General features: G+C 36.3%; 1 protein-coding gene across 1 annotated transcript in view; it reads right to left on the bottom strand.

Annotated features, from left to right (window-relative positions):
- DMD (dystrophin) overlaps positions 1-26866 on the bottom strand; it is a 2235978-nt gene that overhangs the window by 1346318 nt on the left and 862794 nt on the right. The window contains exons 31-34 of the mRNA XM_052663429.1: positions 10090-10200; positions 9517-9690; positions 4989-5144; positions 309-479 (exon numbers count right to left, since the gene is read on the bottom strand). Of these exons, the coding sequence (XP_052519389.1) occupies positions 309-479; positions 4989-5144; positions 9517-9690; positions 10090-10200 (612 nt within the window). The remainder of the gene's footprint in view (positions 1-308; positions 480-4988; positions 5145-9516; positions 9691-10089; positions 10201-26866) is intronic.

The following is a 26866-nucleotide window of genomic DNA, read 5'->3' as shown; positions in this document are numbered from 1 at the left end:
AGGGAACACAGAGTCACATTTTTGAACTGACTTTCTGACTAATGATGTATATATATTGTAAGGACTTATTCAGAACCTACCTAATTCTAAATAACCATTAGAGCAAATCTTGCTGAAGGTTCCCATTGGCTTTACTGTGATTCTGAAATATACAGTTCAACTACTGATGAATTTTTGAGGAAAGGGAAAATGAAGCATGATACTATTTACAGTTCTATTATTGTTGTACATTAACAGCTCCTTAAAAAATCAAATTACACTATGTCCTCATATATGCTAAAAATAACCTTCAGTGATATAGGTTTTACCTTTCCCCAGGCAACTTCAGAATCCAAATTACTAGGCATTCCCTCAACTGCTGATCTCTTTGTCAGTTCCATATCTGTAGCTGCCAGCCATTCTGTCAAGGCATTCATTTCCTTTCGCATTTTACGGGACAATTTCAAGCATTTCTCCAACTGTTGCTTTCTTTCTGTTACCTGAAAAGAATGACCATAAAATGTAATTTGGTTTACTTTTTCAATTCAAGTTTAATTATAGCTACTTAATTGGAACTTTCACATTTTTGTCATTTTAAAATAACCTTCTTACTTGAAAAAAATCATATTTTAGAAACATTACATATTCTGAATATTAATAGTGAATAAACACAGTCTATGAAAGATGAGATCCTTTATCCAAAAGATAGCATCCTGTATCAGGGAGAAAGAAAAGCTACTACTATTTTCTCTAATATAAATAAAATTAATTTATGGCCACAGTTTTTAAATAAATAAAATGATATAAGTCAAACTGAAGACATGGCATGTTTCTTTTAGAAAACCTTCAATCATCTGTCAAAGACATGGGCAACATTTACAATCCTCTATATGGGTGTTCTTTGGAAGGACTGATGATAAAGCTGAAACTCCAGTACTTTGGCCACCTCGTGCGAAGAGTTGACACACTGAAAAAGACTCTGATGCTGGGAGGGATTGGGGGCAGGAGGAGAAGGGGACGACAGAGGATGAGATGGCTGGATGGCATCACCAACTCGATGGACATGAGTTTGAGTGCACTCCGGGAGTTGGTGATGGACAAGGAGGCCTGGCGTGCTGCAATTCATAGGGTTGCAAAGAGTTGGACACAACTGAGCGACTGAACTGAACTGATATACAAATGAGGCTTGTCCTTGCTGTTAAGTAATCAAAATGGGCAAAAAATGCTATTTCTCTCAGAGGCAAAGGTATTTGTAAAATATTTAGAAGAGTCGATATTATTGTCATTGCATCTTTGAAGTGTGTCACTTTTGCACAAAAACAACACAATAGGTCACTTTCTCCTTAAACATTAATTTATCATTTAAAAAGAGTAAAAAGTTAGCACCATAACACAATTTTATCCTCATTAATAGAGAAAATCATGACTTAATCCTGTGTTTCAGTTCTCAGTGTTTAAAACTAAGACTCTCAAAGTCAAATTCTTCCATGTTCTTACACAGAGAATGAACAAATTTGTGTTTCTCCACCACTCTTTTGATGTTCCTACATCTTAGGAATGCATTGGTTGGCTTTAATATAAAGCCCAGAATCTATTATCTCTTGATATATATGTGGGTGTGTAAACAAAAATAGAGTAAATAAAAATCAATTGTATATTAGCTCTGAGAAGATATACACACATATATATTTTGTTGCTGTTGTTTAGTCGCTCAGTCGTGTCTGACTCTTTTGTGACCCCATGGACTGTAGCCCACCAGGCTCCTCTCTCCATGGGATTTCCCAGGCAAGAATACTGGAGTGGGTTGCCATTTCCTTCTCCAGGAGATCTTTCTGACTCAGAGATCGAGGTCGAACCCACGGATTCTCTACCACTGAGCCACCAGGGAACCAGCCCACTCCCATACATATACATATATACACTTATATATATATATTACAATAAGCATGAAGAAATATCACAGTGAAGATTTTTTAATTAAACACTGCAATGAAAATAAATATCCTGAAATTTTGAGACAAATTACAATACTCAACAAAATTTGCTTCTTTAACAGAGGTGTGCACACATTTGTTGAAGCTGCAAATTCAATGTTTGTTTTACAGATTTTTCCTTCTATTCTTCCCTTCAGAGAAGCACAAGCATTTGCCATTTTGAGTGTAAGGATTTTATTTGTGTGTAGCAGGAAAAAATATACACCTTCATGGTGTGTTTCTATGCATAGTTATTTTTTATATGCATTATTGATAGAAAAGAATTCTAGATTCAGTATTTCAAAGAAATTCTATCTTCCCAGAACTCATGCCTTATTGATTTTTATTTATTTTGGTAATATCCAGCTAAATATTTTTTAATAAAAACAGGAGATACTGCCATCTTAAGGAAAATTGAGTTTTACACTTTTTGGTGTTTTGGTGGAGAAATGATACATTTAAAATAGTGCCACCTGCAGTAGAAACTTTCAGCCATCACTGTTTCATGAACACTTAAACATGTACCTGAGGCTGACATAATATTGAGACTTTGAGTATGAGCATTTGAGGTTGCAATGAGTATTGCTATTTATGTATATTGTCATATAATTTAAAGTATACAGGGGCCATATAAGGAACTGTAAGTATTATTATATCTATGTTGCTAAGTGTAATAGCTCTTGATGAAATGAAATAGATTTAGATAAGAAACTCTTTGAGTTTTAGTCAATGAACAATTATGCTAAGTTGGTAATATTAATCAAACTAATAAAACTGATTTAAGAAAAGGGTCATGGATGGAACTGAAATTCCTGCAAATCGGTACGTTGAAACCTAAGCCCGCATGTGACCTGTATCTGAATACAGGGTGTTTAGAAAGTAATTAAGGTTAAATGAAGTCATAAGGGTGTGACCCTAATCGGATTGGATTATGGCCCTACTAGCAGAGGAAGGAAATGTTATCCCTCCCACTCTTTTCATCCCTCTCATCCTCTTCTTTCTTCCCCCTATCCCTCCTACTCTCCCTCCCTCTCCATTGTGTAAGAACACAGTAAGAAAGTGGCTTTCTGCAAGCCAGGATGAGGGTCCTTACTAGACTGATACCTTGATCTTGAACTTCTTAGCCTCCAGAACTGTGAGAAACAAAATATTCTTGTTTAAGCCACCTACTCTGTGGTATTTTGTCATGGTAGCCTAAGCTGATTAATACAAAAATTAATATATATAGACTGAACTGAGGCAAGTAAAAATGATATAAAATCTGAAGATGATTAAAATAGAATGGCTTGTATATTTATATAAAAGGATAATATATTAAGATATCCCATTTCCTTTGTTTTCATAAAACAAAACCATCACTGCTGAAGGTGCTTGGAAGATTTAAATATGGACAATTTTTTTTCCTCAGAAAGGGAATATGTGACTTTGCCATTTTCTGTAATATGATATGCATACATATTCCCTCTACACTAATGTTTCTAAATCTTTATTTCAAAAATAAATGCCTGCCCTACATTTTTTGCAGTGTTCTGTCATGTTTTTAAAACTAAGTATGATTTCTTAGTAATCGTTCATCTTGCTTTAATGATATTACTTAGTGCCAAATGGGTAGATAAACATACACTTTCAAATATGTATTTTCAGGAATAAATAGGTCTTTCTATCCTCAGAAGAACCATTCACTCCTTAATAATAATCAACTCAGGGCACTAAGTCTTCTTATGTCATTTTTACTGTTCTAAATTCTAAGTTATTTATTCTACATTATTTATGTTAAATTTCGGAGAAGACAATGGCACCCCACTTCAGTACTCTTGCCTGGAAAATCCCATGGATGGAGGAGCCTGGTAGGCTGCAGTCCATGGGGTCGCTAAGAGTCGGACACGACTGAGCGGCTTCACTTTCACTTTTCACTTTCATGCATTGGAGAAGGAAATGGCAACCCACTCCAGTGTTCTTGCCTAGAGAATCCCAGGGACAGGGGAACCAGGTAGGCTGCCGTCTATGGGGTCACACAGAGTTGGACACGACTGAAGCAACTTACCAGCAGCAGCATGTTAAATTTACTCTTGCAAAGACCTTGTGCAAATTATTCAAGGCAAAGAAAAGGCCCAGGCAATAATTTATACTTGAAAAAGCAGGCTCTTTCAAAATATGTGAAATATAAATTAGAAGGTTTTTAAAATAAATAATTGAGACTTTTAAAGATATCAATTGTACATAATTACTGACTCTTGGTTTACAATATATAAGGAAAGTGGGACGTGACCAGTGTTTATGGTTTCAGATTGTCAACTAATAAGAATCGTTATTTTCAGATTTTCATTTGAATCTAAAATTCACTTTCTCTCAGTGATAAGTAATTTGCAATTCGTAGCTTTAGGTCATAACCTTCAATCTCCTTTCAGGGTACAATATTACAATTCTGCCTCTGCATGGCTAGTTCTCAAATGTGGGCAAGCATTTACATTTATGTCTAAGATGAAGTGACAATTTTCTCATTGATGTTGTTATATTAAATAAAATTGGGAACCTGAGCTGTAAAAATATTAATAGACTCTTTTCTCCCTACTGGTCTCAGTAAAGCTGCTTCTATGTAGAATGTATCAATTCCATTGTACCTAAATATAAGTAGGCATCTTAGTTTATAAAATTACCAGCCTTTCAGTCATCTCAAGTAAATATATGCAATGAAAAGAAGGGACAAGTTTAGAACAATGGAACTCTTTCAGAACTATCTGATGGACCAATAAAAATGTCTCTGAGTTTCATGTATTTTTTAATATTGTCTGGAATGTAGAGACTCACTAATTATTGTTTCTTAATAAGAATCACACATGGGAATATATCTCTATGTATGTATATATGTCTGTGTGTGTATATATATATATCTGTATCCATGTATATATGTATTTATCTGTAGGAAGTAAATGATTTAGACTTTCTAACATATCAATCGCACATAATTACTGACTCTTGCTTTACAATATATAAGGAAAGTGGAAAGTAGCCAGTGTTCATGATTTCAGCACACACCTTTGCTCCCAGCTCATTATAATGCAACTTCAAAGCCGTTACTCTTTCATCAAGCTCTTTAGGGTTTTCCGTCTGCTTCTTCTGTACAATTTGACGTCCAGTTTTAATCACCATTTCCACTTCAGACTTCACTTCACTCAGACTTTTATACAAGTTCTAAGTTAAACATAAAACAAAACAGAATAATAAGCAATAGTGTCTGACTTATACTATCATTAATAAAAAAATGTGAGCAGAGATCACCTGAATTGCTATTTTATGGTTTCAGTTTTAACAGAGTAGCATTTTGCAGCTGTGGTCAATATCTAGCTTTTGAAATTTCTATTGATTTAATTCTTCTAGTTGTAATTACATGTACATACACAGGCATGCATATTGTGCAGTTATTCTTACCAAAGTAAGGGTACATCATGCATGTATTTAATTCTTCATCCCATGTTTGCAATGATCATTTTTAAAAGCTATATGACTTCTATTTTAAATTGTGTAATTATGTAATTCTAGCTGTGACTTGGGAAAAATTCACTCACTCATTCCCTTGGTGTTTACTGAATGCCTATTTATACTAGACCGTATTTGAGTCACTAGAGAATCAGTGGTGGCCAAGCTAGATACTGTGCTCACGGTGCTACGTTATAGTCAGGTTAAAATGTCTGAATTGCCAGATTGTAATTCTAACACATAATAAATCATATAAAAGGAGAGAATATAATCTTAAATGTTAATTAAATGATATAAATTTATTTTCTTAATGGAGCTGATCAATTAAATGTAGACTAATAAAAAGTATTATGTAAAACTCATAAGTACATCACAACTATAAAGAACACATATATTGGTTCACAACAGTATACTGCTGGTACAAATTCTCATTAAACAAGTGTCATAGCTTTCTCTTGTAGTTACTTTACTTGGAAAGATATCTATGTTTGAATGTATGTGTGTATGTACACATGCGTATGTGTACACACGTATATGTATACAGGCATATGTAATAGTTTACATTATATATAGTCACATTAAGTTGTTCAATGGTGAGTCTGAACAACAAATACTTATTGGCCCTAAGAAATAAAGTTGCTAGTAGGTATTATAAGTACTGTTATTTGGGAGTTAGAATAGAAATTGAGTTTGCTTTTTTCCCTTTTCAGTTTAAAATCAATTAAAACAAAGCATTTTGTGAATGCTGAGCAATTATCCTATCCATTAAGGCTACAAACATAAACTATTTTCACCTTAATTCTCCCTTTGGTGATCACTTGAAGTTGTTATTATTCTTTTATTAATACTTGTGAGTTCTTTCTGATCTTTTCATTTTTTAAAATTAATTTACTTCTTTTAGGAAATATAAATATATCTGGGTATTTGTAAACATTTAAATCATTAACTGTCACACTGGGATTCAATTCTTGAATTCTGGAATCCGAGATATTTCCAAATGACTATTCTAAATGTTAAAAAAAAAAACTTTAAATGTTAATGATTTACTTTTATGAAAATGAAAGTTGCTCAGTCGTGTCCGACTCTTTGCAAACCCATGGATTACATATTCCACGAAATTTTCTAGAATACTGGAGTGGGTAGCCTTTCCTTTCTTTCTCCAGGGGATCTTCCCAACCCAGGTTTCCCGCATTGTAGGTGGATTCTTTACTAGCTGAGCCACAGTACTGATAGCCATTTTCATCACTTCATTCAAAAGAGAAAATATTTATCATTAATAAAGGGAAATAAGTTTTTACATGTGTTCGTGTTCGTGTTTTTAATACTTTAACAGAACAAAAATCTTGAAAGCAAAGGCCATAATTGTGGTGTTGGAGAAGACTCTTGAGAGTCCCTTGGACTGCAAGGAGATCCAACCAGTCCATTCTGAAGGAGATCAGCCCTGGGTGTTCTTTGGAAGGAATGATGCTAAAGCTGAAACTCCAATACTTTGGCCACCGCGTGCAAAGAGTTGACTCATTGGAAAAGACCCTGATGCTGGGAGGGATTGGGGGCAGGAGGAGAAGGGGACGACAGAGGATGAGATGGCTGGATGGCATCACCGACTCGATGGACATGAGTTTGAGTGAACTCCGGGAGTTGGTGATGGACAGGGAGGCCTGGCGTGCTGCAGTTCATGGGGTCACAAAGAGTTGAACACGACTAAGCAACTGAACTGAAACTGAGCATCTTAATAATGAAAAATACAAAAGTTGTAAAGAAAATATATCCTTATGGAAGGATGACCTGAATTGGTCCTGACATTTAAACCAGAAGCAGAAACAGATGATAAAGAATCCACCTGCAATTCGGGAGACCTGGGTTCAATACCTAAGTTGGGAAGATTCCCTAGAGAAGGGGAAGGCTACCCACTTCAGTTTTCTTAGGCTTCCCTGGTAGCTCAGATGGTAAAGAATCCACCTGCAGTGTGGGAGACCTGGGTTTGATCCGTGGGTTGGGAAGATCCCCTCGAGAAGGGAAAGGCTACCCACTCCAGTATTCTTGCCTAAAGAATTCCATGGACAGAGGATCCTGGCGGGCTAAAGTCCATGGAGTCACGAAAGAGTCGGACACAACTGAGCAACTTTCACCTGAGAAATAAAGGTGACTTGATTGGATCACCTGAGAAACAGATTGAGGAAAACCTTTCATCTGTTTCCTCTGTACTGAGCTGAGTCAGGGCATAGTAATACCTGGCTGTACGTAGCGTTTTTTTTTTTTTTTTTTTTCCAGTTCATAATGACTAGCAGAAAAGATTTATGAAGTACCATTAGAGAATTGTTCCTAGAAGAATGAACAGCTTGCCCTCTGTGAATATATTTAGCCATGATGATAATGTACTTAGGTCATTTTGCTTTCAATTTTTTGAAAAAATATAAGATGACATATATTCCCATGTATTCCCAATGTTACTTATCTAACATATATGCTGCTGCTGCTGCTAAGTCACATCAGTCGTGTCTGACTCTGTGCGACCCCACAGACAGCAGCCCACCAGGCTCCTCTGTCCCTGGGATTCTGCAGGCAAGAATACTGGAGTGGGTTGCCATTCCTCTAATATATATAACTATATTCAAAATTTCTTTTGGGGGTCTGAATATTTATAATAATGATGCCACTTTCATGCACTGGAGAAGGAAATGGCAACCCATTCTAGTGTTCTTGCCTGGAGAATCCCAGGGACGGGGCAGCCTGGTAGGCTGCCGTCCGTCTATGGGGTCGCACAGAGTTGGACACGACTGAAGCAACTTAGCAGCAGCAGCAGCAAAATGCAGCTTTCCTTACTAAGTAATATTGCCAAACAAAAATTATTCCATAATTTTTCACAAAGAAAATTCTTGTTTACAAAGCATATTTTCCCATTCATAATGATATGATGATAATGTACCTAAGGGTTTCTTTTTCATTTATGTTATGGAATAGAAGCAGAAACAATACTTTAAGTACAAAGTACTCAATAGATAAACTTTTTCCCTTTAATGTTAATAGCACTCAGTGTTTTCTATGTGGATTTCTACCTTGACATTCCATAGTACACACAGATTTATATTAATACTTGTATTACTCTAGTAGATGCTTTCATAATTCAGCTCTATGTTATCTGAGAAGTCATCTGGCTTTGTGAATTTTCAATAACTGCAGCAAAGAACACCACTCAAAATCCTTATAGTGAAGATTTACACTACAGGATAATTATATCTCCCATACCTATTTATTCTGTCTTTGTTGTCTGGCAGAATTTCATTGCATATCCAGGTCTGACTTTAAATGGAAAGATACTAGGATTCAGAGTAAGCATGTCTGGCTTGGAATCTTGCTTTTGCTTTGTACTCGATGTTTGTCTTTAAATTCTCTCACTGAACCTGTGGCCCTGAGAATTAAGGGCTTCCCTGGCAGCTCAGCTGGTAAAGAATCCACCTGCAATGCAGGAAACCCCAGTTCGTTCCCTGGGTCAGGAAGATACCCTGGAGAAAGGATAGGCTACCCATTCCAGTTTTCCTGGGCTTCCCTGGTGGCTCAGATGGTAAAGAAACTGCCTGCAATGTGGGAGACCTGGGTTTGATTCCTGGGTTGGGAAGATACCTGGAGAAGGGAAAGGCCACTCACTCCAGTATTCTTGCCTAGAGAATTCCATGGACAGAGAAGCCCAAGTCAGATATGACTGAGTGACCTTCACCTGAGAATTAAAGATGACTTGTGTGGATTGCTTTGCTTCCGTGGCACTCATTTCTAGAATCGTTTTTACTATTGCAGATACTTTCACTGTTGCTGTTTCCAGACCAGTATATTCTTTTTCAGAATTTCCCTTTTAAAATATTTTCAAAGTTCCATAATAATTAAACAAAGATGATATTCTGCATAGTCCTTGGAAAATTATAGACTCAAAGAAGACATTTTCAGAAGAGATATTAAGCAGCTACTATTTCAATAATAGTTCTTGTCTCTCAATTCACTTGTGCAAATTTTTGTTCTTATACTAAATACTGTTCTCCTCATTCCAATAAGGAAGTCAAGGGGTAGCTACATATTTGCCATCAGCAATACATACCACACAGTGATTTAACTGTGACTGTACTACTTCCTGTTCAACACTCTTGGTTTCCAGTGCAGGCAAGTGCATCTTCACTTCATCTAAAATCATCTTACTTTCCTGTAGACGCTGCTCAAAATTGGCTGGCTTCTGGAACAATCGAAATTTCATGGACACATCTTGCATTTTTTTCTGTAAAGACAGTGTAAGAAAACATGGATTTTATTTTGCCTTCTGAACAATAACCAGCCATACATTTGTTAATGTATTTTCCTTTATTCTGGAAGATACACAAGGATAGAAATAAAAACAAACTAAAGCAACACTTTTTCCATTGGTCCAGCACAAAGAACACATGCAATTGGGAGAATTCAGCAATCATTCTTAATGTGATACTAAATAAAAGACAATTTTTAAACCTATTTTATCCTTAAAATGTATAATTCAAAATAGTATGTATCATTTATATATCATTTGTAGCTTTCAAATAATACCCTTAACCTCAATTTGTTAGTAAGCAAGTTACCTAATCTAAACAATATTTTAATATCCAACTAAAACAAGGTCCTTAGTTAATGGAATAATATGTACCTGTGCCACTTCAATTTGGGATAGTACCCGTTGAGCAGTTTCCTTTCCTTGGTAATGTTTCTTCATTTCTTCTAAACTGATCTCATGACTCGTCAAATCAGATTGGATTTTCTGTTGGGAGGACAGCATTATAAGTCAGCATGCTCTGAAAGTTATTGCAAAGAACAAGTCACTTTCCAAGAAAATGAAATTCAGAAACTCTCTCAAAACATTATTACAGTGTAGCCCCTAACAACATGACAATAAGCAGATTTTTTTTACTTACCAAAAACTATGAAAAATGAAATGACTTAGTTATCTCCTACTGGGATTATTAATGTAAATTAATTATCCTTTTGAATCAATGTTCATGAACAGCTATTTCAGATATAATTTTTAGTAGGAAGTATCTATTTATTTTGAAGAAAAGCATGCTTTACTGATCATTTTTCTGTACTCCTGCAACACTGTAAATCAATTATACTTTAACAACAACAACAAAAGAAAAGCAAAGTTTAAAAAGAAAAAGTTAAAAGGTCAGGGACTTGATAGAGAAGAACAGAAGGAGGGCTTGGAAGAGACGTGGTTATTGTCTAACTGGCCACAAAAGTCCTGGCTAAGAGAAATATGGACTTGTATACAAATCTCTGAAATATTAGTTCCAGGATGAAGAATACTATCACGGTCCCATGTCTTTAAAAAAATAGATATATGGTTGTTTTGCATATGACATACATTTTCACAATTTAAGAATCTATCATCTTGTCATAGTTTCTTGTAATTTCTGAATTATTTCCATAAGCAGGTGTCAATATCACATGTGTCAGATGGATCTTCCAGGGAGTGAGGTAGGCTTCAGAGCAGATTACTGAAGGGGCAGGATGCTCTCCCAGGTAGAGCCTCAGACCGTGATGCAGATTTGACAAGGTTTATGTTAATCCAGTGAGGAGCCCTGGAAAAGCCCCACATTGAACAGAGACAGCCAAGTCCTACATTCATCTCAGGCTCAGTCACTGGTTGGGGCTCTTCTAGAAAGAATGTGGTCTCAGCTCAAAAACTGGGTTGGATTCGGAAGGGGCTGGAGTTGGGGGCTGTGAGCTTCACTGAAGGTGATCTGAGCCGCCCACTTCTGTGATCATCACAAACACAGTTACTAGCAGACACACCTAGGAAGCATCTACTTATATCTAATACGTGAAAATCACATTCTTTTACCTTTGAATTTACATTCAAATCTGACCAAAGACAAGATGAAACCCTTTATTAATTAAAAAAAAAAAAAAAAGCTAACTGTTGCAGCAATAAGTCATAATGAGAAAGTTGCATGTGGACAATATTCCTTAATACTGATCTTTACTAAGAAATTCTAGGCTATATTTCAGTTAAATTTCAAACATCTAGGAAAGGGAAGCTAAATGTCTCTACTGCTTTGCTTTCTGATACATATTTAATAGCTTCCTACAGAGATTGATTTTTAGACTTTAAATAACCAAAAAAATTTTCTATGATTTTCTAAAATGAGAAAAAACATGTATGATCAAGTTGTATTTAAAAGAATGTCTGTATTTGACCTATAAACTTCTGAGTCAGTTGCAGGAGTGGGTCGTATCCTGCAGTGTGCAGAGACAAAAACAACAAAATCATTCACTTCTTCCTATCAGATCCAGCAAAAATTAGCTACTGGTCAAATTATACTAATTTAAATGTAAGTCACTGTCAGATTATCATAAATAAGAGAAGAAAATGATTAACTTATACCACAGGACCCATAGAGTTTTCACACACAACAATTTGTATAATGCATATTAGCGTAACCTAATTCACACCAATTGGAGTCAATTGCAGTACATATTACTGGAAAATAACACCAGTTTGCTTAGCAGTTACCAAAGAAAACTACAGCCCTGAAATGAGTAATAAGAATTATTCCAAGAAAATAGGTTAAGTGGTAGAGTTTTTCAGAATACAAGGTTATAAATATACAGATACACCTTGGTATTAATCCTTAGCATAATGATCCTAACAATTATAAAGGTAAAGTAAGTACCAATTACTTATGTGATTAGAGTTCTGGTTTAAAGTAGAGCAAAGACTCAAGCAAATCTATATATAAATATATTTACTATATACAATATCTTCAGTGGTTGAAGTATGACATTCCATAAGAAATAGCAATATCTTCAGTGGTTGAAGTATGACATTCCATAAGAAATAGCAGTATGCACATACTCTCCAGGAACCAAAGAATTTGGGGTTCAGTTCAGTTCAGTTGCTCAGTCGTGTCCGACTCTTTGCGACCCCATGAACTGCAGCACGCCAGGCCTCCCTGTCCATCACCAACTCCTGGAGTTCACTCAGACTCATGTCCATCGAGTCAGTGATGCCATCCAGCCATCTCATCCTCTGTCGTCCCCTTCTCCTCCTGCCCCCAGTCCCTCCCAGCATCAGAGTCTTTTCCAATGAGTCAATTCTTCGCATGAGGTAGCCAAAGTACTGGAGTTTCAGCTTTAGCATCATTCCTTTCAAAGAAATCCCAGGGTTGATCTCCTTCAGAATGGACTGGTTGGATCTCCTTGCAGTCCAAGGGACTCTCAAGAGTCTTCTCCAACACCACAGTTCAAAAGCATCAATTCTTCGGTGCTCAGCCTTCTTCACAGTCCAACTCTCACATCCATACATGACCACTGGAAAAACCATAGCCTTGACTAGACAGATCTTAGTCGGCACAGTAATGTCTCTGCTTTTGAATATGCTATCTAGGTTGGTCTTAACTTTTCTTCCAAGGAGTAAGCGTCTTTTCATTTCATGGCTGCAGTCACCATCTGCAGTGACTTTGGAGCCCCAAAAAATAAAGTCTGACACTGTTTCCCCATCTATTTCCCATGAAGTAATGGGACCGCATGCCATGATCTTTGTTTTCTGAATGTTGAGCTTTAAGTCAACTTTTTCACTCTCCTCTTTCACTTTCATCAAGAGGCTCTTTAGTTCCTCTTCGCTTTCTGCCATAAGGGTGGTGTCATCTGCATATCTGAGGTTATTGAGATTTCTCTCAGAAATCTGGATTCCAGCTTGTGTTTCTTCCATTCCAGCGTTTCTCATGATGTTCTCTGCATATAAGTTAAATAAGCAGGGCAACAATATACAGCCTTGACGGACTCCTTTTCCTATTTGGAACCAGGGGTCCATATTAGTGCATCACTAGGAGCATCAGATGCTTTAGGGGGTTTATGGTCTTGACTTCTTAGGTGGAAAATGCTCACCCCTTCAGAATGGTGGGTCACTAACAACCATGTCTCTGTCACATAATTGGCCACTCCCGGACATGACTGAGCGACTGAACTGAACTGAACTGAAGACATGTAATTATAGCATGAGGAATGCTTATGCCCAGTTAGGTTCATCAGGTTCTCTCTCAGAACTGACAGAAGAAAGTCTGGTCAAGCTCTGTGGGTGCATGGAAGTTTCTTATGTATGAGACTAGGCTTATGAAGTCACTAGTTTGCACTGTTAGTTTAGGAAAAGCAAAGGCCCATGACCAGAGAGAGAGAAAAAAAAAAGAGACACATAAACAAATATACTGATGGCTTTCAAACATAGGCTGAAATAGACAGCAACTGTCAAAGATGGCTGCAACAAGAGTGCCAATACCATACGCTCCTCTTACCATTCCCCCATGAAGAGGCAGAGTTTATTTCTTCACCTCTTTAAATCTAGGCTAGCCCTATGACAGCCTTGATTGGTAAAACAAAGCAAAAATAATGATTTGCCATTTATGGAAAAAGCTCTTAACTGGGCTAGTAACTTTTGCTTCTCCCCTTTTGGAACACTCAACTCTTAGGAACCCATGGGTTCCTTCTTGGAACCCATCTGACATGCTCTGAAAAGCCTAAGCCACACAGAGAGGCTGTGGAGAAGTGTTTCTGTAGAGTCCCAGGAGAGCTTTCACCTCACAGGGAGCATCATCTTCTAGACATGAGGGAGCCATATTGGATGTTCAGTCCATTTGAGCTTACAAGTCACCATGGTACCCGCCCATAAATAAAAAGAATCACATGAGAGATTCCAAGAGAAACCATTCAGCTGACCCTTCTCAATTCACAAACCATTAGAGAAACTGATGATTTGCTGTTACAAGTGACTGAAACACAGGCTCTAATCCTTTCCTGAGTAAAAACTTCATGCTCACTCTTGATATCCATGAGGCGTTCCTATGTCCTTATGACCATCTCCCCTCCCTCATTTTTGTTTATGCTTTAGTTCATTCAGTGTTGCTACTTATACTTAACTGTCCTAAAGTGTATACTGGATATGCAAGGAGATGAAAGCTTTAAAAACAAAAGCACTCTTGAATGAGGGAAGATGAGGTGTGGACAGGGCACTAAACCACATGAACAGTTAGCAGAACTGAAATAATGCACAGATTGTTAATGCTCATCCCGAAATATAACTAGAAATTCAGGTGGGAATGAGGTCTTAAATAACCTCATATATTAAAAGAAAAAAAATCATAGTATTTTAAATCTGAAGTTAAAGTTTAAATTTTAAAAGTGATCAGAATCACAGATAATAGTTTTACTGCTACTAATAACTCTAATTTATAAAGAACTCATAAGGAGAGAATGCTTCCATAAACTCTGTAATCCTTTCATATGAATTTGTGTTTTGTTAATCACCATATAGAGCTACATATGTGTGTGTATTTTTCTTTTCAAAGCAGCTGCATGCACCTGTACAAACAGCCTTTATTTTAGTGCACTCAACCATTAGAGGGAAGTAGAAAGGGAGGGCCAGGAGACTACCATGTAGAAGAGAGAAATTTAAGGGATGGGAGAAAAAGGGAAACACTGAAGAAAGATAAGCAACAGTCTAAGAGAAGGAGAAAAGGGACAACCAGGAAAGAGAGAGGTTGCCACTGAAATCAAGTATGTGAGAGATTTAAGAATGAGCAAGAGGTGGACAATGTCAATTTTGAAACAGATCAAATAAGAATAAGTGCTATTAATAATAAGGGCATATTAGCTGGTCAGTGAGCACTGTAGTTAGGACAGAGTCAGTGGATGGTGAAAGTAGAAGTCAAATTTTCAAGGGCTGGAGTCTGATTAAGGACAAGGAAAAGCCCTTATAAAAACATTTTAAATCAGTTTTGAAGACTTCTCTCCACATGAAATGTAGGACAGTAGAATTGAACATGTATTAAGGCCATGCAAAAGAAGCCACTGGATGAAGCTTTTAAAAAAAAAGAAGAAGAAAAGAAAAGAAAAAAACATGCATGAAGTTAATGTATTACAAAAACCCCTGGAGGAAATGAGAGAACATGGAGTGAAGGGCAAAAATCTATAATCAATGGAAAATACTGACAGGTAGAGGAGTGCCACTTTTTCAGAAGCCAAAGGTAACACCTAAAGGTGATTCTGGAGAAGTGCAAAGTGCAATGCTTCCTGCTTGATGCTCTCTGGGAATCAGCATAGATAAAGCTGGGTTTAAATCTCAGGGCTCTGATTTGCCAGCTGGTCAACACAACACACTTTTGAGCCTCCTTCGAGGGAGGGGAGTTGGTCATAAGAACACAGTAATGCCTCATGGAAATCGAGGTGAGCATAAACTTTTCTCATCTCTAAATGTACAGTCATAATGACAAGCCAGCAATGAAGCGCGGCCATGATCTGTAGACAGAGTATCTGGGAAAATTCTCACGTCTGCAGTAGACAACGCTATTGGTTTTGGTAATAAGATTAGAGGCAGCTGTATAAGTAAATCCCTGCTCAAGTTGTCTGCACAAATATCTGTTCATGACTTTTCTGTGCCATCATATATCATTTATTTATGAACACGAGCCCCTTGATATCTTCTGAGGATAAGAGGGTTGGTGAGAAATCAAAAGGAAAGTGAATAGTCATTATGGAAATCACGAAAGGATAATGATGAGGTGAAAATTAAAAAGATATTCAGAGAGAGCAGAGGGTTCAAATTCTATACCTTCAACAGGATCTGTCTACATGTTTTTAACTCATTAATCCATTTGGCACTCAAGGTGTATATAGCAAAGGAAATAAAGAAATACACACATAATTCCATCAGCCTTTTATACTAGAGGGGTGAGAGAAGAGTCCTGAAGGAAAAACCATCATTATCATCACTGCCAAAGGAGACACGTGTGTGACCTTATGTCTGAACAGTTCTCAAACATTCATTTGACCTAATCGAATGAAGGTAAGTATTTACTATCCTCAACTACACTTACATATGAGGGTAAAAATGTTGACTTATCCAAGGTAAAGTAGCAAATTCAACTGCCCTTTAAACAACTGCACTGCCTCTTAAATTATGATTTAAAAATAAAAATATTCTTTGAATAGACATTTATCAGAAAAAACATTTAATCTTATCTATATAGTTGTACTGTTTAGCTTATCAATTCAAAAAGGAAATTCTTCATCTACTATCTTATTCCACAGAATGAGAACAAAACAATTGACCCTTTTAAAGAATTTCCGGGGAAACAGAATGTAAAGATATGAGTTAATTACAAAGTAGAAATACGTGCAATATAATAGCAAAAACTCAAACTATGCCATAAAGGACAAGACACATATACATTTCTACTATAGAATCTGATAAAAATTTCAAGAAATTGGCATATTTAAGTTCCATATGGCTGATAAGTTTCTTAGAGGGGTGCATGCATGCTCTGTCACTAAGTTGGGTCTGACTCTTTGTGACCCCATGAATTATAGCCCGCCAGGCTCCTCTGTCCATGGGACTTACCTGGCAAGAATACTGGAGGGGCTTACCATTTCCTGCTCCAATTTAGAGGGGTAGATAAGATAATTAGAAAACAGGATCCCATTCGAGGTTGTGGGAACCATGCTAGCAAAGACTGAGTTTGGAAGGTGCAGAGTGTATATACTTAGTTTCACAGAAGAACTGGATGTGGGTAGAGTAAAAATTACTACTTAAAAGGGAAATTAATGTCAAGTTACTGAACCTTAAGTTTCAGGGATGGTCAGTTCAGTTCAGTTCAGTCGCTAAGTCGTGTCTGACTCTGCGACCTCATGAACCTCAGCACGCCAGGCCTTCCTGTCTATCACCAACTTCCGGAGATTTACCAAACTCATATCCATTGAGTCAGTGATGATATCCAACCATCTCATCCTCTGTCATCCCCTTCTCTTCCTGCCCTCAATCTTTCCCAGCATCAGGGTCTTTTCAAATGAGTCAATTCTTCGCATCAGTGGCCAAAGTATTGGAGTTTCAGCTTCAACATCAGTCCTTCCAATGAACACACATGACTGATCTTTAGCAAGGACTGGTTGGGCCTCCTTGCAGTCCAAGGGACTCTCAAGAGTATTCTCCAACACCTCAGTTCAAAAGCATTAATTCTTCGGCACTCAGCTTTCTTTATGGTCCAACATCCATATATGACTACTGGAAAAACCATAGCCTTGACTAGACGGACCTTTGTTGGCAAAGTAATGTCTCTGCTTTTTAATATGCTGTCTAGGTTGGTCATAACTTTTCTTCCAAGGAGTAAGCATCTTTTAATTTCATGGCTGCAAGCACCATCTGCAGTGATTTTGGAGCCCAGAAAGACAAAGTCTGACACTGTTTCCTCCTCTATTTGCCATGAAGTGATGGGACCTGATGCCATGATCTTCCGTTTTCTGAATGTTGAGCTTTAAGCCAACTTTTTCACTCTCCTCTTTCACTTTCATCAAGAGGCTCTTTAGTTCTTCTTCACTTTCTGCCATAAGGGTAGTGTCATCTGCATATCTGAGGTTATTGAGATTTCTCCCAACAATCTTGATTCCAGCTTGTGTTTCTTCCAGTCTAGCGTTTCTCATGATGTTCTCTGCATATAAGTTAAATAAGCAGGGTGACAATATACAGCTTTGACGTACTCCTTTTCCTATTTGGAACCAGTCTGTTGTTCCATGTCCAGTTCTAACTGTTGCTTCCTGACCTGCATACAGGTTTCTCAAGAGGCAGGTCAGGTGGTGTGGTATTTCCATCTCTTTCAGAATTTTCCACAGTTTATTGTGATCCTCACAGTCAAAGGCTTTGGCATAGTCAATAAGGCAGAAATAGATGTTTTTCTGGAACTCTCCTGCTTTTTTGATGATCCAACGGATGTTGGCAATTTGATCTCTTATTCCTCTGCCTTTTTTAAAACCAGCTTGAACATCTGGAAGTTCATGGTTCACATAGTGCTGAAGCCTGGTTTGGAGAATTTTGAGCGTTATTTTACTAACTGTGAGATGAGTGCAATTGTGCGGTCGTTTGAGCATTCTTTGGCATTGCCTTTCTTTGGGATTGGAATGAAAACTGCCCTTTTCCAGTCCTGTGGCCACTGCTGAGTTTTCCAAATTTGTTGGCATACTGAGTGCAGCACTTTCACAACATCATCTTTCAGGATTTGAAATAGCTCCACTGGAATTCCATCACCTCCACTAGCTTTGTTTGTAGTGATGCTTTCTAAGGCCCAATTGGCTTGCCATTCCAGGATGTCTGGCTCTAGGTGAATGATCACACCATCATGATTATCTGGGTCATGAAGATCTTTTTTGTACAGTTCTTTTGTGTAGTCTTACCACCTCTTCTTAATATCTTCTGCTTCTGTTAGGTCCATACCATTTCTGTCCTATATTGAGCCCATCTTTGCATGAAATGTTCCCTTGGTATCTCTAATTTTCTTGAAGAGATCTCTAGTCTTTCCCATTCTGTTGTTTTCCTCTATTTCTTTGCATTGATCGCTGAGGAAGGCTTTCTTATGTCTTCTCGCTATTCTTTGGAACTCTATATTCAGGTGTTATATCTTTCCTTTTCTCCTTTGCTTTCTGCTTCTCTTCTTTTCACAGCTATATATAAGGCCTCCTCAGACAGCCATTTTACTTTTTTCATTTCTTTTCCATGGGGATGGTCTTGTTCCCTGTCTCCTGTACAATTTCAAGAACCTCCGTTCATAATTCATTAGGCACTCTATCAGATCTAGTCCCTTAAATCTATTTTTCACTCCCACTGTATAATCATAAGGGATTTGATTTAGGTCATACCTGCATGGTCTAGTGGTTTTCCCTACTTTCTTCAATTTAAGTCTGAATTTGGTAATAAGGAGTTCATGATCTGAGCCACAGTCAGCTCCCAGTCTTGTTTTTGCTGACTGTATAGAGCTCTCCATCTTTGGCTGCAAAGAACATAAGCAATCTAATTTCACTGTTGGCCATCTGCCAACGTCCATGTGTAAAGTCTTCTCCTGTGTTGTTGGAAGAGGGTGTTTGCTATGACCAGTGTGTTCTCTTGGCAAAACTCTATTAGCCTTTGCCCTGATTCTTTCTGTATTCCAAAGCCAAATTTGCCTGTTATTCCAGGTGTTTCTTGACCTCCTACTTTTGCATTCCAGTCCCCTATAATGAAAAGGACATCTTTTATAGGTGTTAGTTCTAGAAGGTCTTGTATGTCTTCTTCAGTGTTACTGGTTGGGGCATAGACTTTGATTACTGTGATATTGAATGGTTTGCCTTGGAAATGAACAGAGATCATTCTGTCATTTTGGAGACTGCATCCAAGTACTGCATTTCAGACTCTTTTGTTGACTATGATGGCTACTCCATTTTTTCTAAGGGATTCCTACCCATAGTAGTAGATATAATGGTTATCTGAGTTAAATTCACCCATTCCAGTCCATTTTAGTTTGCTGAGTCCTAGAATGTTGATGTTCACTCTTGCCATTTCCTGCTTGACCACTTCCAATTTCCCTTGATTCATGGACCTAACATTCCAGATTCCTATCCAATATTGCTCTTTACAGCATCAGACCTTGCTTCTATCACCAGTCACATCCACAACTGGGATTGTCACTTGCCAAAAATAATAAAATTATTCTCTAAAAAAATTTGATTTTCTTTTATAAAGTTTTTTTTTTTCCCCCTTAAAGACTATCCCCTCAAAGCTGCCTCCAGTAGCACTGCATTACAAAAAAAAAAAAAAAAAAGCCAAAAGAGTTTTAGTGATTACTGAAACATAGGCCTTCTGGTGATAAACTTCACATTTTTCCAAACAATCCATAATGTTTTTATGATTTAAAAACAATGAGGACAAAAATTACTTATAAACAAATGACCAAAACTTAACTTTTATCTGTCAAATGGGGATGTGAAGGACCATGTAACTTGTGAAGAAAAACCCACAAATTTTTAAGTTTCAGTGCAAAAATTACATGGGCTTTGAAATGTTCATATTTATATCAACATAGACTATTGAGTGGATGAATTTCTGTACTCTTAGAAAGGTCACCACTACTAAAACCATTAAAACTAAAAAAAAAAAAAATGATGGCTGAATGTCATATAAAACTGAGATTTTATGATAATTTATAGGCAGAATTCCTAGAAAAATTCTCATATCTGTAGCATTATTCCAATAGGATTAGAGATCAAAATTTCTTCATCAATTAAGTATTATGCATGATAAGAGCACAGTGACTAAATATATTTTATAAACTAAGGATAACAATACTACAGAACTTCTCAGAATATTTTATATATTAATATGTGTTAATAGCCAAGAGGAATATAATTCTTTGTTCAAAATATTCTTCTGATTTTTTTGGCAAAATATATCACACAAGTAAATTTGAGAAATCCTACTCATGTACTTAGTGAGTGTAAACATATACTCATGTACTAGATATACTCTCATGCACTTAATGTGTTTATTTAGAGGTGACAATTTATTTCATTATTAAAATAACAAGATAAAAATAGATATATATCTCTAATTGATCTATTTTGGGAAGGTTGTAATCATGTACCATACTTATATTTAGCTAGCACCTTTAAAAATTAATTCCACAATTCTTACCTTCAATTGATACTTAATTTTTAGTTTGTACTTAGGATATGTTTTACCACCTTCTTTATTTAACATCATCTGATTATTATTCTGAAACTGTATAATTTAAAAATGCTCTACCACTTTGCTGCCACTGCTGCTAAGTCGCTTCAGCCGTGTCCGACTCTGTGCAACCCCATAGATGGCAGCCCACCAGGCTCCCCCGTCCCTGGGATTCTCCAGTGATTTGTTTAAATACCTATTATGGAAACTTCTATGCAAAGTGGACAATCTCCCCTTTACAAATTACTTTTAAAAAAGATGGATCATTTTTTTCTGATATTATAATCAGACAATGAAAAAAATAACATTAAAAAAAACCCTTTAGTAATATAGAAGAAAATATTGGGAAATGACAGTTTCATCCAGAGAATAATGATTTCCAAAGGTAGCTACCAGATTTCTATGATCTGCTAAAGGTCTAAAGACTGTACTATCTCAGTTACATGTTTACTTAAAATGCACATCTACCAGGGTATGGATGGTAAATGTTTGAAGAAAATAACTGATCATGTGAAACTCTCATCTTAGCCTCATATTAAATCAGTAATTTCCAAAAGAAATAAAATGAAAGGAAGTAGCCAATGCATGATGCCAATTTGGAACCCCCATGTATTTTCTAAAAGGAACTCTCAACTTAATATTTCTCAGGATCACTAGATGTTTTTCATAAAAAGAGTGAAATAATATAAAGCAAATTAAATAATCATAGCATTACAAAAATAAGACATTTGATAATACAGAAATTATGTTCACAATTAGCACTATATATTGAGAGCAAGAAACAACAATGGAAATGAAAATAGCCATTTTTCCATTAAAGATGGTAAAGGGCAAGTTATAAAACTAAAAATCAAACATTAATGACATTTCCAATATAGCATTTTACAACTAACTGAGCAGAGAACAGGGCTTTTTATCATGATTTACCTCATCAGACCATTCTCATATATCAAATTAATGACAGAAAGTGGTGAGCAAAATTAAGCTGTAACTATTTACTGGAATAAAGGAAACTTTATGTCAGATAATTGTTCAAGCTTTTCTCACATCAGATAAAGAAAATGACTCCAAAGAAAATATTTCAGAAATAAAAATATTAGATGTCATGTTAAGACTACAAATGGGGAAATTTAATAGTTAGATGAGTAATTTTTAAACAAACAGTAATTTTGATACGGCATCCTCAAGATGGTGAAATGGCCACATATAACACATACTCACAAAATTAAAGAAATAAAATATACTAAAAGGATCTTGAACAGTTTGTAGTTTTAAAATGTGGGACATGGTAAAAAAGGAAATTTTCACATCTTCTGCAACTCTTGCTTGTGATTGTTTCCCACAATATTAAATATGTCAAAATAACAATAATAGCCATTTTATATTGGGGAGTAATCAGTTCTATACAGTAATACACATAGGCAGCATTTCAGTGTCAGAACAGATTTAAAATTCACTGCATTGTTTATCATTATATTGCTGGGTAAAAAGAAAGGAAAATGTGTGTTACGGTTATGCAGAGTTTAATATCAGAGTCCAAATATCTGTAATCATGCTCCATTTTATTGTTCTGTGATTAAATCATTTCATTATTACATTATTCCTGGATGAATTCCCTATATGGGTTTATGCTGTCTAGTTCATAAATTGGTGAAGTAGGCTGTAAAGTTAGACTGTTTTGAGTCATCTGGCAATCGAATGCGCCTATTTACACTATAAAAGTCTTTTTTATTCCATAATGAAATCATAAGCTTAATCTGATATACCAAAATTTGCATTTAGGTCTTTATTTTTTAAGCAATGACTTTGAGAAATTTGGAATGTTTTCATTTAAACAGAGCCAAATATATTTTAAGTGAGTGAGAAGATTTAGCTTCAATAAATACAGGAAGACCTCAATTATGATTTATTTTGATGTGCAGCTAATTCAATCATCTATAATTAACAGCTTTCTTTAGTGAAAAGAAGATTCCTCTTTTCTGTTTATTGATACTAAGTTTTAACCATATTTTAACTGGGATGGAAAAAGAGGTAGAAGGAAGATATCTGCTCTGTAGATATCTGGACTACCCAAAAGTCCTAGCTTGATGAGCAAAATATAGTAGCACTTTTCTATGCTGACTATGACGTCCTCTCCTTTGGTAGTCATTTATTTTTTCCCTGGGCTTCCCTGGTGGCTCAGAGGTTAAAGCGTCTGCCTGGAATGCGGGAGACCAGGGTTTGATCCCTGGGTCGGGAAGATCCCCTGGAGAAGGAAATGGCAACCCACTCCTGTACTCTTGCCTGGAGAATCCCATGGAGGGAGGAGCCTGGTAGGCTACAGTCCATGGGGTCGCAAAGTTGGACACGAGTGAGACTTCACTCATGAACATAAATCTACTGTGTGAGATATGAGGCTGCAGAAGATGAAATCAGGAATCTGCAGGACAAAAAACTGAACAATTTAGCAATCACAGTCACTGCTAAACAACCCCAACGCTCCTTGCGGTAATCTAAGTAAAGGGGTCACATTCTCTTCTATAAAACATGTATCTTCAACACATAATGATGTGGAGCATTTCAACAGGTACTCATGTTAGATTGTTCTTACATATTGGAGATTCAAACTATGAGATTACTATAAAAGGGAAAAATACAGATTAAAGTACCTGTGTAATCTTAATAAGTATACAACATTTAATTGGCTATTTAGACATAGTTATCACAGTTCCTACAATGATTTAGAGAAGCTAACTGGCACATTAACATATGTGGAATTAGGAAAAAAAGATGACTAAGCTAAGCTCCTCTTCCTCTTAAAACATTCATAAGGAAAATTTATTTGTCTAAATTAATTCACTCATGTAGGAGTTCTCAGCTATATTGTCTGCCTTCACTTATTTCCCATAAGATTAAAGAAACAAGCAAGATTCAAGTCACCAATGTCTGATTTCCACCCCATCTTCCTCCCAGTGAAATTTTGACTCAGCCATAGGTGAGAATGTTTGTCAAACTGTTGAGAAACGTGATGTCGGGGCGGGGGGGGGGGGGGGGGGGGGCGGGTGCGGGGGGAAGCCTGGGACTAGCCATTTCCAAAGTTCTCAACCTTAGATACCTGTTAGGATAACTTGGGGTGGGGGGGGTGGTTTCCCAAAATTCTGATGACTGAGTCCACCTAGAGATCCTGACTTGATTGGCCTGCCATGCAAAGCTAAGGACTTGGATTTCTGCCTCCAGACCTTAGGTGATAAAACTAAATCTCTGTGTTTTACCATGTTCTTCAGTAAAATTAAGGAGTAAACAGCTCTATTCACGCCATGTGCTTCCCTGCAGTAATCCAATTTGAAGATTATATTCTGTATAGTTGTTTCAAAGAAACACTCATGGGGTTTTCATATTTTAATCATACTATTTTTAAAATATATCTTCAAATTTTTGATTTATGTATTCAGATAATCAATTTCTGTATCAAGAAGAGCTTCCCCCATTTGCCTTATACTGTTTGAATTAATAAGATGTCATCTTAATTTTATACGTGAATAAGAGCCTCTCTTTATATAGGCTGGCATTTTAATGCTGCAGTCATTCAATTTAAGAACGTGGTTTTCTTAAGAATTATTTTTTTGAAATAAAACACTCCAGTCAATGTTTGCGCTAGCAGGATGTGGTTTTACTTTCTGAAAGGTTAAACTTTACTCCTGAGGCTCATGGCACTAAATAGAAAGGTAAAATATTTTTAATCTGGTTTAGAATCAGAAGGCCCAGTTTGCTTAATCATGACAGATAACTGGTCAATGAATATGCAGAGGGAGTGGGAAGCTCCTTTATGCTCAAGAAAGTGACCTGATCTACATTTGCTTTTATATAAAATAAGAGTATACCTGTCAAAATATAATACACATTGCGCCCATTCCCTTAATCCTGATTTTGTTTTTAATACCTGAGAATCTCAAACACTCTTAAAAGGCCGAAAAAGGAAGACTCTTTTTACAGATTTAAATTTAGTAGTAAAACTACCAGTGCACCACACGGTGGAGTCAAACATCCACAAATCTATGGGGCCAATATGTGACCGGAAAACTGAGCACAGATATAAGATGACCAAATATGGCAATGCCATTCGTCTTGTCCTGCTTTTCAGTGATGTATTAAAACAAGTACTCAGTTTCTGAAAAGGGAAAGCGAACCCCATTAAGCTTTTAATTAGCAATGAACTTTTATGCCAATTTATGGAAACACATTGGGTATGAAGTTTCATTTATACCAAGCCTTAAATTTAGCCTCATTATCTATGCTTAGAAAAAATGTCATTTCGGTGGTATTCTTAGGAAGTTCTTTGTCTGACATGCTGTGCCTAAGTTCTCATTTCACAGACAATCCCTTTATTCTCTACTTGTTCCTTCCAGGGGAGATTCATATTGAGCTTCAGGAAAGGCAATCCCTGAAGTAAATCTGAGTAGTTGCTAACTCTGTTCTGGAAAACAATTCACTTTGATGTCATCTTAAAATAAAAGCTTGGAGGGACTTCCCTGGCAGTCCAGGGGTGAAGATTCCACACTTCCAGTGCACGAGGCACAGGTTTGATCCCTAGTCAGGGAACTAAGATCCCATATGTGGCATGGTGTGGCAAAAATAAATAAATGAATAAACAAAAAGAATTTTGGAAAAGAATGTTTCTATAGCTTTTGGGTGCCATGCATTTTATAATATATTACCACTTGGGGAATTCAAAGTTAAGATCATCTTGAAATGCAGGTGCAAACAGAAATGTAAGGAAAATAGATGTGAACTTGTTAGTATTCCAGAATCTCTTTTTTCAAGTAGATTTGAAATGTCCTAATCTGTGTGCTGTTATCAACAATATTTTGAACTGTTATTAACAATCTTTTATCATAGTTTTTGAGAAAGAAAAACAAAAATCTTTATGTTATTAAACTAGCATGTTATATTCATGTTTATGGAATCATGTATTCATAAGTAAATAAACAAACATTCAGGGTCAACAACCTTTTCAAGTAAACAATATTATTTTTCTGAAAGTTCCCAATTTTTACCTCAGACACTAAGAACTTTTGCCAATCTCAAATTTGCTACTTATAGCTTCATTCTACCAGCTTGAAAAAGGAACTCCATTTATTTTATAGTATAACTGATTTTAATATTTATACCATTCAAATTTTTCCTTAATTACATTCAAAAAGGTATGAGACATCTTTAATCAAACCTTCTTCCAAATTCATGTCACTAAATTAAACAAAATAAGCAGTTCTACTCTGCCTTCAGTTTATAATCGTGTAGTTCTTTTCAATTCAGTAAAAATTTCATTCCTATCATGCATTTTTCTAAAGCTTGCCTAAAAAAGTTTGTATGTGGCTCAAATTGAAAGAGCCTTCAAAATAGACAATGCTGGAGAACTTGACGAAACTAGGTAAGTTTGAAGAAGTGTATATACCAGGGAGGTTACATACGGCCCTAGTGGAAAACTATCATGAGGATTTTATCATCAAAAACTTCCCCAACTTCACTTTCTTCACCTCTTGCTACAGCAGTCAATGAGGAATCCCACCACTCTAGACTTTTTCAGCCTATCCAAACTACTTGTATTCTATCCCATGCACTCAAAGACTTTCTCAGACAAAACTTATACAATATGGTAAACTAACACATGCTATTATGTTCAATGATGCTTTGAACATCCATTTAACTGTGGTTTAATGCACTGTAATGGCATCATAACCATAATTTATAAATCTAGTATTTCATAAATCCAAATTTATTTTAAAGTGGAAACATTCATGTATCTCCACCAATTAGTGGGGAGAGGGCCTTGGGGATGGACAGATAACCTTCTAATGCTTCTCACATTATAATGTATCAGTCTGAGTTATCCCTGGGTATTGGGTTCCTAATATATATATATGATATGTAA

Source organism: Budorcas taxicolor, chromosome X (genome assembly GCF_023091745.1).
Source record: "Budorcas taxicolor isolate Tak-1 chromosome X, Takin1.1, whole genome shotgun sequence".
NCBI lineage: Eukaryota > Metazoa > Chordata > Mammalia > Artiodactyla > Bovidae > Budorcas > Budorcas taxicolor.
The sequence above is the reverse complement of the archived record's forward strand: the minus strand, read 5'-3'. Positions and strand labels throughout refer to the sequence as shown.